Source organism: Pseudopipra pipra, chromosome W (genome assembly GCF_036250125.1).
Source record: "Pseudopipra pipra isolate bDixPip1 chromosome W, bDixPip1.hap1, whole genome shotgun sequence".
Lineage (NCBI taxonomy): Eukaryota > Metazoa > Chordata > Aves > Passeriformes > Pipridae > Pseudopipra > Pseudopipra pipra.
Genome location: NC_087580.1, coordinates 23718031 through 23732083, shown reverse-complemented (window position 1 = coordinate 23732083; position 14053 = coordinate 23718031). Strand labels below are relative to the sequence as shown.

The window sequence follows — 14053 nt, the reverse complement described above, 5'->3', positions numbered from 1 at the left end:
CTCCAAGTGCTGGTCCATCCTGGGGACCCAAGGGCTCCTCTGCCATTCCATCCATGCAGCAGGAGTCACCCTCCTGCCCTTGACTCCCTGCAGAGGAACAAGTGCCCTCTCTCTGTTTGGGAGAAGCCAGATGCTGCCCCTGGGCCATCAGAAGTGGTGCTGAAGCCTCTTTCAGCCCAGCCCCGGGTGCAGTTTTCTCATCCCCTCAGCGAGTGCCCGCTGCCCCAGCCAGCACTGACCAACCAGGGCGTTTGGCACACTTGGATTGGTGGTTTGGAGAAGGAGTCCCAGGCTGGCAGGGGGACAGATAAGCTTGAGGAACAGCCCTGGCGAGGTGCCTGCACTGGCAGGGGCCAGGGGATCGCTGCCCTACGGAACCAGCTGGAGCTCTGGGTGAGTACAGGATGGAGCAGAGCTGCAGCCCAGGAGGAGCCCACACCAGACCAGGGGACGCCCAGAGGAGGTTGAGAGCCCATGGGAAGCCCCCGCAGAGCTGTGGGAGCAAAGCCCTGGTTTCCAGGGCTACCCCCCCGCCCCAGTTTGTTGGGTTTAAGTGCAAACTGCAGCAGGGCCGTCCCTTGGCAGCAGCCGGTGCCGTGACACAGGCTGGGAGATGTGCCAGCCCAGGAGGGACTGAGGGCAGGGGGTTCGTAGGGACCATCCAGCGCCCCTCGCTGCCCACGAGGGCTGGAACGGCCCGAGGGAGCGGGGGCTGCGGGGGCCGCTCGCCCTCCCGGGCAGGGAAAGGCCCGAGGGACCGCCCGGGGGAACCGGGGGCCCCGCCCGGCCCCTGCGCCTTCCCCGCCCGGCGCTGCCGCGGCTGGAGCACGGCGGAATTCCCGGCACAAAGAGGCGGCGAAGGCGGAGCCGCACGGACACGGGGGGCTGCCTTCTGCTCCCAGCGCCTCTTGGAGCCGAGCAGTTGCTGGAACTGGACAGGGATGGGTCAGCAGACTTGTCTGGGCACTGGTGGTGCTGGGAGCCCCCCCAGCTGCGGGCGAGGAGCTCTCGGATGAGCAGGGGATGGGAAGGGGGAGGTCGGTGGGAAAAGGGGGGTCAGAGGGGACAGAAGGGGTGGTGGGACCCCAAACTGAGTGGGAGAGGAGGGTACCCACCAAAAGTGGAGGGGGAGGGGCAGTGAGGTTTGGGCAATGATGGGAAATGGGTGGGAGAGGTCAGAAGAGTGGGGAAAGGGGAGGGTGGGACCCCCAAACTGGGCATGAGGGGGCTGGGGAGTGGGGGGATGATGTGAGAGAGGGAGGAAAAAAGTGGGGGTTGGGACCCCAGAAGTGATCCTGGACAGGCTGGGAATTGAGGGGACCATGGAAAGTGGAAGGAACAGGGAGAAGGGTGGAAAAGGGGAGGTGGTCTGGACAGTCTGACAGTCCCATGGGAGTCTTTGGGCACAGGGGGGTTGGCAAAGGGGGGTGGCCCCCCTGAGCTCCCAACTTCCTCTGGGGTACTGGGGCTGCTGGATCCAATGTTTTCAGGGCACAGACATTTCTTTGGACCAAAGAGCCCTAAAACACTTGGCACAGACCACACTTTACCACCAGCTGTTCTCCAACTACTCTGCTGGTTCAGAGCAGCACAGTAGGACAGTGGGGACCCCTGGGATCCCCAGGACAGCAAGGTGGAGAACCTGGAGAGGGGGAATGTCTGGGAACGTGGCACCCTGAAGGTGAGAGTCAGAGGAGAAGGGACCCTTGGGACTCCCAACACTCCCAGCATCCCTAAATGGGACCCCCAGCATCGCAGACAGGGGAGACCCTCTGAACCCCAGAGGGGAGAGCCCAGAGAGGGGGAACTCCTGGGAGAGTTTTTTTGGGGCTAATCTTCATATTTTAGAGTACTTTTTAGCTGAATCTCAACTTTTTGCAGTTTGGACAGGCAGGAGTTTTCTCACTATTTCTGAGGAGCTTTTGCCTGAATTTTGATTGTTTGGGTTTTTCTGGGCTGAATCCTGGTGTTTTGGAGGTTTTTATGGTCACAGGATGCCCGATGTGTTCTAGAGATGGACTTGGGCAGGAGGAACCCCCAAGCCAACGTGCTCAGCCCTTGTTTTCCCCCCCATCAGGATTTCTCCTTCCCAAAGCTTGGCCAGATGAAGGAGGCTGGGAGGAAGAGGAAGGTGCCTTGGGCCCCCCAGGCAGGTGAGGAGGCAGTCAGTGTCCCTTTGGGCGGGTGTTGTGCTGGCTCTGTCAGCCGAGCATGGCCCCGGCTGCAGGACAACCCCGCTGGTGCCGCCGTCCTGCCGGGGCCAGAGTTGGGGGGATGTCCTTGGCCTTCCCTGTGGGCCGGAGGCAAATCCCCTGCCTGTCCTTCTTGCTTCCTGCCCCAGGCCCCGAGCTGAGGACGGAGAGCCCGGAGGACAAATCCCCCCGGCAGAGCCTGGTGGGAGAGGCCGTTTTGAAGGGCTCCCCGGCGCAGGAAGGCAGTGGGGAGGAAAAGGGCCGGAGATCCCCCCACAGGAGGGGCTCCAAAGCCAGCCCAGGGTGCTCTGAGGAGGAAAGAGCCAGCCTGTGCCGGGAAGGCGGCCAGAGCTTGAGGGGGAGCTCTGAGCTGGTGGTCCTTGAGCAGCCTCCCAGCAGGGAGAAGCCCTTCAGGTGCTTGGACTGTGGTAAGAGCTTCAAGGCCAGCACCACCCTCCTCACCCACCAGCACATCCACACTGGGGAGCGGCCCTACACGTGTGGGGAATGTGGGAAGAGCTTCAAGTGCAGCTCCAACCTAGTCCGACACAAGCGCATCCACACTGGGGAACGGCCCTACACGTGTGGGGAATGTGGGAAGAACTTCAGGGACAGCTCCACCCTCCTCACCCACCAGCACATCCACACCGGGGAACGGCCCTACACGTGTGGGGAATGTGGGAAGAGCTTCAACTGCAGCTCCAACCTACGCAACCACCGTCGTGTCCACACTGGAGAACGGCCCTACACATGTGGGGAATGTGGGAAGAGCTTCAGTGACATCTCTACCCTCCGCAGCCACCAGCGCATCCACACCAGAGAGCAGCCCTACACGTGTGGGGAGTGTGGGAAGAGCTTCAGGACGAGCTCCAGCCTCCTCGTCCACCAACGCATCCACACCGGAGAACGGCCCTACAAGTGCTTGGAATGTGGGAAGAGATTTCAGACCAGCTCACATCTCCTCCTGCACCAGCGGACGCACACGGATGAGAGGCCCTTCCGCTGCACCGACTGCGGGAAGGGCTTCAAGCAGAGCTCCGCCCTTGTCACCCACCGGCGCATTCACACTGGGGAGCGGCCCCACAAGTGCTTGGAATGTGGGAAGAGGTTTCGGACCAGCTCCAATCTCCTCCTGCACCAGCGGACACACACAGATGAGAGGCCCTTCCGCTGCACCGACTGTGGGAAGAGCTTCAGCCAGAACTCTTCCCTTGTCACCCACCGACGCATCCACACCGGGGAGAGGCCCTACAAGTGTGGGGAGTGTGGGAAGAGCTTTGCCCAGAGCTGTACCTTGACCAAACATCAACAGACCCACCGGTAAGAGAAGCGCCTCGAGTGCCCCGACTGCAGGAAGAGCTTCGGCTGCTGCTGCAACTCCATCAGCCATTGAAGGACCCCCGTTGGGTGATCCACAGGAACCCACGTTGGGCACAGACCTGGTGACCCTTGTTCCAGGTGATCCATGCTGGGCACACACCTGGTGACCCCTGTGTCCAGCCCCTGTCCCGACCCCTCTGACAGTGAGGGTGACCCAGGGTCTTGTTAACTGATCCCTTGGGGAAGATTAGAGTTACTTTATCTATCTATCTATCTATCTATCTATCTATCTATATATGTAGGGTTCACTTTAGATCAGTTTTGTTTCCCTGTAGAGTAGGTTTGGGGCAGTTTTGGCTCCTGTCTATAGTGATATAAAACCATAAAAATAACACTTCTTCTCTCTGGCTCCAAGCCCAGCCTGTCCCCTCCAGGGGTGGATGTTCTCCCCCCTTCCCCGGGTGGTTCCTTTGCCCCTGGGCAGCAAAGCCCCCGCTGCTTCTGCAGCTGGAGAGTGTTGGAGCCATGGACCATTAACATTCCAGTCTCTCCCAGCTCTGCACCCCAAAAGTCGAGCGGGATCAATGTGTCCCCTCAAAGTGGCTCAATCCCATAGCAGTTCAGATTCCAGGAAGAATGCCAAAGGGCATCCTGGGACTCAGAGTCCTTCGGTCTCTGTCGCACGTGCGCAGTGAAGTGCTCGGATGGGAGTGCTTGAGGAGGTCCCATGTCACCGTTTGAAGTGTCTGTATAAGCTTGTGTTGATCTTAATAAAGCTCATTGGGTTACTGCACCCCCGTGTCGACTGGGTTCGTGCAAGACAAATGCTCTAAATGGCCGCCCCAATCGGGACATTCAACAGGCGTCGGTAACCAGAGGCCAAAGGCCTTGGGACATCTTGCCATGGCATCTGTCCTGATGGAATTCCAAGGAAAAAGGAAGAGCTCTTCGACAAATCGTGCGCATCAGTCACCTCTGCAGAAACAGGACAAAAAGGGAAAGAGGACAAAAAAGGAGAAAAGAAGAAAAATCCGGCTTCAGCAAACAAGAGGTGACCTATTAGGATGGGAGGGATGTATTCCCACCCACGAGGGGAGGTGTTCCCCAGAAATTAAAGAAGAAGCTGAAGCTGTCAGCCAATTCTTAAAAACGCTGGACAAGGACGTAGCAGAAAATAAACCGTTGGCGCTCTTAAATTGGATCATCACAAATGAACCGGCACTTCCATCAACCGGAACCCATCAGATACGATCTTGGCGAGGAATTGGAAACGGACTCATCAAAAAAGCGAGTTCTGGAGGCGTTGGAGGCATTTAAAAACTGGGCTGCATGGAAGGAAATAACGATGGCCTTATATGCTCGCTACAGGGGAGCAAATCCAGCCGCAGCAATGGGCCCTGCTTCCCCTGTCCCTCCTGCAGCCCCTGCTGTAAGGGGGCTACTTTTGAATTAGATGATCAATGGAGCACAGAGGCGTGAGAACGGGATCATATTAGGATGTGAAACCAGCTGGAGTATGGTACAATGTAACTTCATGGCACAAGCGAATTGGAAGGTCCATTGTGCTTTTTAGCAAGTCAGCTTGATATCCCCTATTATCAGAGCTGAGTTCTTCCTTGGTTCTGCTACATATTGCAAGATAGATACATCTACCCTTGAAACACAGTGGTAGAGGTCATACATAGGGGTGAGAAAGATGATGATGGGAGGAAGATGATGTGGGCAGGGGTCGCTGGCCCCTTGCCCTACAAGTGGGGCAGGCACAGACTGTTGCCATGAGGTGATGATCAGGGGGGTTTGGCTGCCATTCAGGCATCACCTTATACTGGGTACTGGCCCTACGTGGTGTAATGTGGAACTGATAAAATGGGGTGTCAGAGCTGCTGAGTTGAGCGATCCTCATCCTACCACCGAGACTGTGTCGCTCCGCGGGGACGCCCGCTAAGCACGGGCACCGACCAGCTGCTGCAGATCCTGACAGCCCTGGCCTGTCTGTGTGGGTAAGCACAGGTTATTGACAGGAATCAACTGAGAGATCATACTTTTTAATATCCCTTTAGTGTCACTTTAATTCCCCTTTCATTATTGAATATTGTCATAGTGTTTCCCTTTAATTTCCCTTTTTACTAACTAATATCATGTTAATAGTTATCCATAATATTGTGTTAAGATCCCTTGTTTGGTATCCCTTTACTATCCCTCCTTTTCACTAGTTAATACAATATTAATGCTGTTCGTAGTATTTGTTTTTAAGGCCACACAATAAGATGGTTATTTTGTATCCTTTTTAGTTCTTGATTCACTTTGCTAAGTTTATTATTATTATTATTCTCACCGTAATAAAAGATATTTTGTGTGTTTGAATATTTCTGGCCCTCGTCTTTATTCCGGACATGTATCCAAATGAACTGTTACAGTTATATACAACTGAAATATATATATAGAATTTCACAAGGAAAAGGGAAAGGGAAGGGGTAGGGAAAAAAGGAACAAAACCAAAATAAAATATATATATATCCCGATCAATAGCCCAAGATCTAGCAACTAAAAGAATTAGCAAAGAATATCTTACCACTCTCCTTGGGACAATGGAGAGTCACACTGGAGCAACTGCCGGCAACCTCCACCTCCCAAGGTCAGCAAGGCCTCACCAGGCCTCACTCCCAGCACGACAGACTCAACAGCAGGGAACCTGCACCTCCAAAGCCACCGGAAGGAAAGAGAGCAAAGGCCTCTCCTCCTTTCTTCTTATAGCCTGGCTTATGTAAAAATCATAGGGAATACTGGGTAAATCTGGGCACTTCCTTGGTTACAAACTGGTCATCAAGAAAGGCCTAGACCAAACTACCACAACCCACAAGGATCCTCCAGTCCAATTCCTACCCTGCACAGGACCATCCCCAAGGGTCACATCATGATCCTGAGAGGATCATCCAAACACTTCTTGAGCTCTGTCAGCCTTGGTGCTGTGCCCACTGCCCTGGGGAGCCTGGTCAGTGCCCAACCACCCTCTGGGGGAAGAATCTTTGTCTAAAATCCAACCTAACACAACTTCAGGCCATTCCCTGAGGTTCAGTCCCTGGTCCCCCCAGAGCAGAGCTCAGGGCCTGCCCCTCCACAGGTCTCCCCTCAGTCTCCTCTTCTCCAGCTGAACACACCAAGTGCCCTCAGTGTCCTCACACGCCTTCCCCCCAAGGCCCTTCCCCATCTTCCTTGCCCTCCTTTGGACACTCTCTAATGGCTCAATCTCTCCCTTCCATTGTGTCCCCCCAAACTGCCCCAATGTTGCCTGTGAGGTCCCTTCTCTCAGCAGGAGCTGATGGCTCAGCCCGTGACTCAGGGCTGGGCCAGGGGCTCTCCAGCTGCCCCTGCCCTGGCCTGTGACAGCCCAGCACAAGCCCCTTTGGTTCCATGAGGCCCTGCAGTGTCACAATGGCCTCTTGATTCCATGAGGCCCCACGTGTCCCAGTGGCCACTTGCTTCCAAGTGTTTCTGTAGTTGCCCAGGATTCCTTTTGTTCCATGAGGCCCCACATGTCACAATGGCCCCTTGATTCCAGGAGGTTCTGCCCTGTTCCAGGTTTCCATCAGTTCCATGTGGCCCTGACATGTCACAATGGACCCTTGACACCGTGAGGTTCCACAGTCTCCAAGGGCATTTTTGTTCCATGAGGCCCTGCAGTGTCCCAAGGGCCACTTGATTCCAGGTGGTTGCTCAGTGTCACAAAGGCCCCTTGTTTCCACAAGGTTCTGCAGTGTCTCCTTGTTCCCACTGTTCCATGAGGTTCTGCAGTGTCACACTGGCCCCTTCATTCCATGAGGTTCCACAGTGTCCCTGGATTCCTATGGCTCCATGAGGCCCTGCACTGTCAGACTGAGCCCTTGATTCTCTGAGGTTCCACAGTGTAACAATGGCCCCTTGGTTCCCTGAGCTTCCAAAATGTTTCTGGGTTCCTGTGCTTTCATGAGGGCCCACATGTCAAATGGCACCTTGGTTCCACGAGTATCCACAGTGTCCCAGTTTTCCTTTGCTTCCATGAGGCCCTGGAGTGTCACAATGAGCCCTTGGTTCCATGAATTCCAGAATGTCTTGGAGCTCCTTTGGTTCCACTGGGAACTGCATGTCCCAGTGTTCCCTGGTTACTGGGATGTTCTCCACAATTCCTTTAGTTCCATGAGGCTCTGCAGTGTCACAATTGGCCCTTGACTCCATAAGGATCCAAAAAGTCCCAGGGTTCCTTTGGCTCCATGAGGCCCTGTAGTGTCACAATGGCCCCTTGTTTCCATGAGGTTCCACAGTGTCCCAGGATTCATTTTTTCCATGAGGCCGTGGACTTTTACTCTGGAGCCCTGATTCCCTGCAGCCATGCTGTGTCACAATGGCACCTTGGTTCCATGAGATCCTACAGTGTCCCAGGGTTCCTTCTGGAGCAGGAGACCCTGCAGTGTCACAGGTGCCCCTTGATTCCATGATATTCCACAGGGTTCCTCTGATTCCATGAGGTCCCACATGTCACAAAGGCCCCTTGATTCCAGGAGGTTCCACAGTGTCCCAAGGGTCCCTTTAGCTCCGTGGGGCTCTTTGACATCCCGTGACCTCCCGGCTCTTTAGGAGCCCTGAGAACTTCACCAGGGGGAAGTGCCGGATTCTGCCCTGGGATGGGGCAACCCCGCCTGGACGGACAGACTGGGAAGGAGAGGCTGGAAAGCAGTGCCGGGAAAGGGCCCTGGGGGTGCTGGTGGGTGGCCAGTTGGCCCTGAGTCAGCAGTGCCCTGGCAGCCAGGAGGGCCAAGCCTGTCCTGGGGGCATCAGGCCCAGCATGGCCGGCCGGGCCAGGGAGGGGATTGTCCCGCTCTGCTCTGCCCTGGGGCGGCCTCACCTGCCCCATTGGGGCAGTTTGGGGGGACACAATGGAAGGGAGAGATTGAGCCATTGGAGAGTATCCAAAGGAGGGCAAGGAAGATGGGGAAGGGCCTTGGGGGGAAGGCGTGTGAGGACACTGAGGGCACTTGGTGTGTTCAGCTGGAGAAGAGGAGACTGAGGGGAGACCTCAGTGCAGGTCCAACTTCCTGGGGAGGGGCAGAGGAGGGGCAGGCCCTGAGCTCTGCTCTGGGGGGACCAGGGACGGGACTGAGGGAATGGCCTGAAGTTGTGTCAGGGCAGGGTCAGGTTGGGTCTTAGACAAAGATTCTTCCCCCAGAGGGTGGTTGGGCACTGACCAGGCTCCCCAGGGCAGTGGGCACAGCACCAAGGCTGACAGAGCTCGGGAAGTGTTTGGATGATCCTCTCAGGCTCATGGTGTGACCCTTGGGGATGGTCCTGTGCAGGGCTAAGGGTTGGACTGGATGATCCTTGTGGGTCCCTTCCAACTCAGCCTATTCTGTCCTTCTGTGATTATCAACCCTGTGTTCAACACAAACCAAAACACAGCCCTGCACCAGTCACGGGGAAGAAATTTAACTGTACTCCCCCTGAAACCAGCACACCCTTTAGGGGCTCTCCCAGAAACATCCCACAGTCCATTTGCCACCTGGAACCAGTGACTCTGAGTTCCTGCTTCCCCACTCCCAGGGATGGTCTCCTTGTCTGCTCATTCCTCCACACTCTCTTCTCAGAGATGGCATCTTAACCAGACAAACCCCTGGGAATAATTTACTTCTAAGTCTTCATTTCCTTTTTGGTTAATTAGACAGATCTCAGAAGCGCATTCCAAGTGAATATATTGTATTAAAGAAACAATGAGAAAACATTTCCTTTTTTATGTCCCGTTTACTTTTTTTCCTGCTTAAACATTAATATCAGCAATCCCCAGTCGATATTGATCCTGGGCAATTCTTAATTGTCTGAATAGATAAGAAAATCAACACCCTCTATGTCTGAGAATCCATCAGACTTTATCCCTATCCCCACCCCACCATTCCCTCATCAAACCCCTGGCACTCAAAGCAACCTTGGGCAAATCTGAGCTCCCTCCACTCAAGGCTGGACCTGCAGGTTTCAGCTCCTTGGCACCAACTCCCACCTGCTTGGCTTGGAGAAAGAGCTGCCTGAGACACAGAGGGATGTTCATTTATTGCCAGCAAACAAAAGCAGAGGAAGGCACAGCTCAATAAAAACCCAGAAATCCTTCCCCTGCTGTATATTAAGTCCACATGGCCTGCACTGAAGTCCACTTTGCACAGTAGATAGTCTTAGACCAATGGCAAACCCCTTCTGTGTCAAGCACACATCCCAAGATCCTCCAAACACTCCCTGCCCCGCATTCTGTCCATATTTGCCCTTTGCACACAGTAAATCACAGATTGTGTGAGTCCTTCCTCCGTCCACAGAGGGAGGAAAAGAGAGAAAATTAATTAAATGGTCTGTTGTACAGAGCTAAATCTGCTCTCATTCCAATATTCTGGGCTTACAGGACCTTTATCAAACACCTTCTGCAGCATCTGTTCACTGGGCAAACATCTGTGTGGATGGCCAGGCCCAAGGAGTGGTGGGCAATGGAGTTCCAGCCAGGGGTGTTCCCAGGGCTCAGCACTGGGCTCAGGGCACTTCAATCTCTTTCTCAAGGATCTGCACAAGGGCATCGAGTGCAGCCTCAGGCAGTTCCCAGGGCACACCAAGCTGGGGGGAGTGTTGATGTGCTGGAGGGCAGGAAGGCTCTGCAGAGGGATCTGGACAGGCTGGATCCATGGGCCCAGGCCACTTGGAGGAGGTTCAACAAGGCCAAGTGCCGGGTCCTGCCCTGGGGTCACAACCACCCCAAAGCCCTGACCATGCCCTGCAACTGGTCCCCACAACCTGTCCTGTGTCCTTAATCCCTCCATTTCCAAAGACTCTGTGGGACAAGGGAGCTGGCAGCTGCTCAGCAGCCTGTCAAGTGCCACCCCATGGTCCTGCCCTTGCCATTGCACATCCCACATCCCAGTGCCCCAGGAAGAGCCCTGAGGAATGAGGCAGGGACAGGATCTGCCTTGCCAGGGGCTGGGGGTCAGGGATTGGCCTGCTGGAATAAGGAAACAAGTCAAGGTTTCTTCAGCATCAGAGCCACCTTTCCCTTGCTTGTCCATCCTTGGCATCACTGTCTGCAGATTTCTGCTCTAACTGGAACCTGGGGACACGTTCTCAGTTGTGTCCCTCAGTGAGACTCATTAGCACTACAAGAAACTTCAGTGTTTCAATCTCACTTTGACTTGTTGAAAAGCTGTTTGAACTTCCTCTCAGGGACTGAGTCTCATGTAAACAACACCAAACCCCCCGAGGGTCATGAAATGCCTGGGGCTGTTGCTGTGCTGCTGAGCTGGGCCGGGCTCCTGGCACACAGGGAGCTCCTGGCAAGCAAGAAGAGCTTCAAAGAGACAGCTCTGCCCAGGAGCAGCTCCTCTGCACAGCCCAGCAGGGCTGAGGGCACTGCCTGCAGCACCCAGGGCAGGGGAGTGAGGCAGAGAGAAGTTAAAGGCTGTCAGACGTAGAAAGATGTTGCGACCTCACTGGGGGAGAATTTTTAACAGACCTTGGCACAGGAAGTCTGTTCATGCAGGGCAATGGGACTGCAGGTTTTGGAGTCATCTGGTAAAACTGGCACTGCCCACCAACTACAGATTCTGTAAGTGCAACTCTGAGAGCATGTGGAGTGTAGAGGAGGAGGACATGCTCAGAATTTCAGCTCCTTCCCAGAATATTTCCAAGACAAAGATTTTTATAAGGTTAAAGAAATTTCCTGAGACTGTTTCCAGTTTCCTACTCTTGAGGAATGGGAAGAAGAAATCATTAAGAAAGTATTAATTTTGCCAAGTCCCTGAGACATCTGAACTGCGAGTGCTCGGTCTGTCTGAGCTTCCTAATGTGCTTTCAGCCACTGCTCTGCCTGTGGACAGCACCAGCATCACCTCTGCTGGACCCATCAGGACGAGTCTGAGCTGTCCTTTTTGCACCTGCAAATGGAATATGACCCCTACCAGTACAGCCTGTGGTGCTGGGGAAGGAGCTGAGTCCCCTTAAATCAAATGCCATCATAAGGACACTTGGCTGTCTCCCTGAGGTTTCCTTCCAAGCTGTGAATTCCGCTCCAGGATGGAAACCTGTCCCATAACATCTCCTTGTGATGTGAAACCCCTATAGCACAGTGATGCTATGACAGTGAAAATGCTGTTGAGTAGGGACCCAGCATTGGAGCTGAAGGAAGATCTCTGAGCAGATCAAAAGGCTGTCTGTGTGTGACATGGGGAGTGTCTGTGGGATACGGCTTTGACTTTGTTTAGATAAGTCCACGCTAACTGGCCTCTTACTGTCTTCTTCTCCTGTGTTGGAAACAAATACCCAGAGGCAGAAAATGTGCAACAGCAGCTCCATGTCCCAGTTCCTCCTCCTGGCATTGGCAGACAGGTGGGAGCTGCAGCTCCTGCACTTCTGGCTCTTCCTGGCCATCTCCCTGGCTGCCCTCCTGGCCAACGGCCTCATCCTCAGCGCCGTAGCCTGCGACCACCACCTGCACACCCCCATGGGCTTCTTCCTGCTCAACCTCTCCCTCACAGACCTGGGCTGCATCTGCACCACTGTCCCCAAAGCCATGCACAATTCCCTCTGGGACACCACAACCATCTCCTACATGGGATGTGCCGCACAGGGTTTTTTCTTTCTGTTCTTCATGTTTGCAGACTTTTCCCTCCTCACTGTCATGTGCTACGACCGCTACGTTGCCATCTGCAAACCCCTGCACTACAGGACCCTCCTGGGCAGCAGAGCTTGTGCCCACATGGCAGCAGCTGCCTGGGCCACTGGCTTTCTCACTGCTCTGCTGCACACAGCCAATACATTTTCCCTGCCCCTGTGCCAGGGCAATGCCCTGGGCCAGTTCTTCTGTGAAATCCCACACATCCTCAAGCTCTCCTGCTCACACTCAGGCTACCTCAGGGAACTTGGCCTCATTGGGGTTACTGCCTGTTTAGTGTTTGGTTGTTTCATTTTCATTGTTTTCTCCTATGTGCAGATCTTCAGGGCTGTGCTGAGGATCCCCTCTGAGCAGGGACGGCACAAAGCCTTTTCCACGTGCCTCCCTCACCTGGCCGTGGTCTCCCTGTTTGTCAGCACTGGCACATTTGCCTACCTGAAGCCCCCCTCCATCTCCTCCCCATCCCTGGATCTGGCCCTGTCTGTTCTGTATTCTGTGGTGCCTCAAGCAGTGAACCCCTTCATCTACAGCCTCAGGAACCAGGAGCTCAAGGATTCCATAAGAAAAATGATGACTGGATGCTTTTCAGGAGCAACAAAGAGTCAGTTTCTGGTGTGTAGCATTCAGAAGGGGACTCCTTAATGGCCCAGCCTTCCTGTTCACATTTTTCGTGGAGGTCATCGGGTTCTTCTTGCAGTAATATTTTCTGTGCAATGAAATATTATTATGCATCTGCCTTTTAATTTACTGTCTACCCATTGAATTTTACCCAGAGAAGTATAAATGATGAATTGTTCTCTCTAAGTATTTAAACAAAATAAAGGACCCTGCAGTGCCTTCTTTGTCCAAGACCCTTCTTCTCAGATGTTCCCAGAGGACAGCACACTGCAGGACAGGGGGTATTTGCAAACGGGAAGGGGACAATAATCCCAGCCCAGCAGCACTGCCAGGGAGCAGCAGGGCTTGGTCTTTGCAGAGCTGCTCTCTTGCCACTCCCACACTGTCCTCCTGAGCCCCTTTCTCGGGGTAAGGCCTGAGTGCTCTCTGAGCACAGTCCTGGGGGGTGGAAGCCCTTGGAGCACAGGCAGGGACAGGCCCTGGCAACTTGTAATCTCAAGTCCCAATACTACCTAAAATCACTGCTCCTCTCACTGAGAGGAATCCAGTGCTCTAATCCCAACCTCAACTGGACCTTGAAGGCAAAGCCCAAACCCAGAACTCCAAACTCTTATTTATACTCTAATGCCCACCCCATTCCCAAACCAGTATTACCAGTATGAAAAGCCAAGCTTTAATCCTAACCCAGCCCAAAAAGCTCTTCCCCTAATCATGAACCAGACACTGCCAGCAGAACAACAAACCTCCCAAAGTTCTGCCTAATCCCCACCCTGAGCTCTAAACCCCAAGCCCTGACCATTCAGCACCCCCACAGCCCTTGGGAGCAGGGCAAGGACCTGGAGGGCCCAGAGCAGGCCCAGGGGGTTGGCAGAGGAATGGGAGGTGACCTGGATCTGCTCAGCTCTGCAGTGACCCCCAGGAGAAGGGCCTGGGCTCTGGCAGGGATGTCCTGTGGCACAGGGGCTCAGGATCCAAGGTAAGAAGGCCAAGTGCACATGGCAACAGCCAGAGCTGGTGCAGAGCCATCAGGGAGGGTCTAGAAATGCTGCTGGGAGGGGGTGGGAAAGCAGGAGGGGTGTGTGCAGCCTGCAAGGCCAGAGCAGCAGCAGGGCCAGGGCAGGACAGCCTGCAGGAGAGATGGCCAAGGGCTCTGGCAGGGCTGCAAGGCCCAAAGGCACCCAGGCCTTTGTCCCCTTGCCTCTGGCAGCTGCCTCTGCCACTCAGGACACCATAAGCAACTTTCCTGGCAGGTTCTGCC

At 54.6% G+C, this 14053-nt stretch overlaps 2 protein-coding genes across 2 annotated transcripts; both read left to right on the top strand.

Moving 5' to 3' along the window:
- The first annotated feature begins 1497 nt into the window (after positions 1–1497).
- Positions 1498–4137, top strand: LOC135405293 (zinc finger protein 664-like). Its single transcript, XM_064639960.1, has 2 exons — positions 1498–2153; positions 2342–4137. Exons 1-2 carry the CDS (start codon positions 2015–2017, stop codon positions 3514–3516), a joined length of 1314 nt encoding a protein of 437 aa, XP_064496030.1. The 5' UTR covers positions 1498–2014; the 3' UTR covers positions 3517–4137.
- Positions 4138–12183: 8046 nt separating this feature from the next.
- LOC135406375 (olfactory receptor 14J1-like) lies at positions 12184–12819 on the top strand. The gene has a single exon (XM_064640777.1). It carries the CDS (start codon positions 12184–12186, stop codon positions 12817–12819), a length of 636 nt encoding a protein of 211 aa, XP_064496847.1.
- The last annotated feature ends 1234 nt before the right edge of the window (positions 12820–14053 follow it).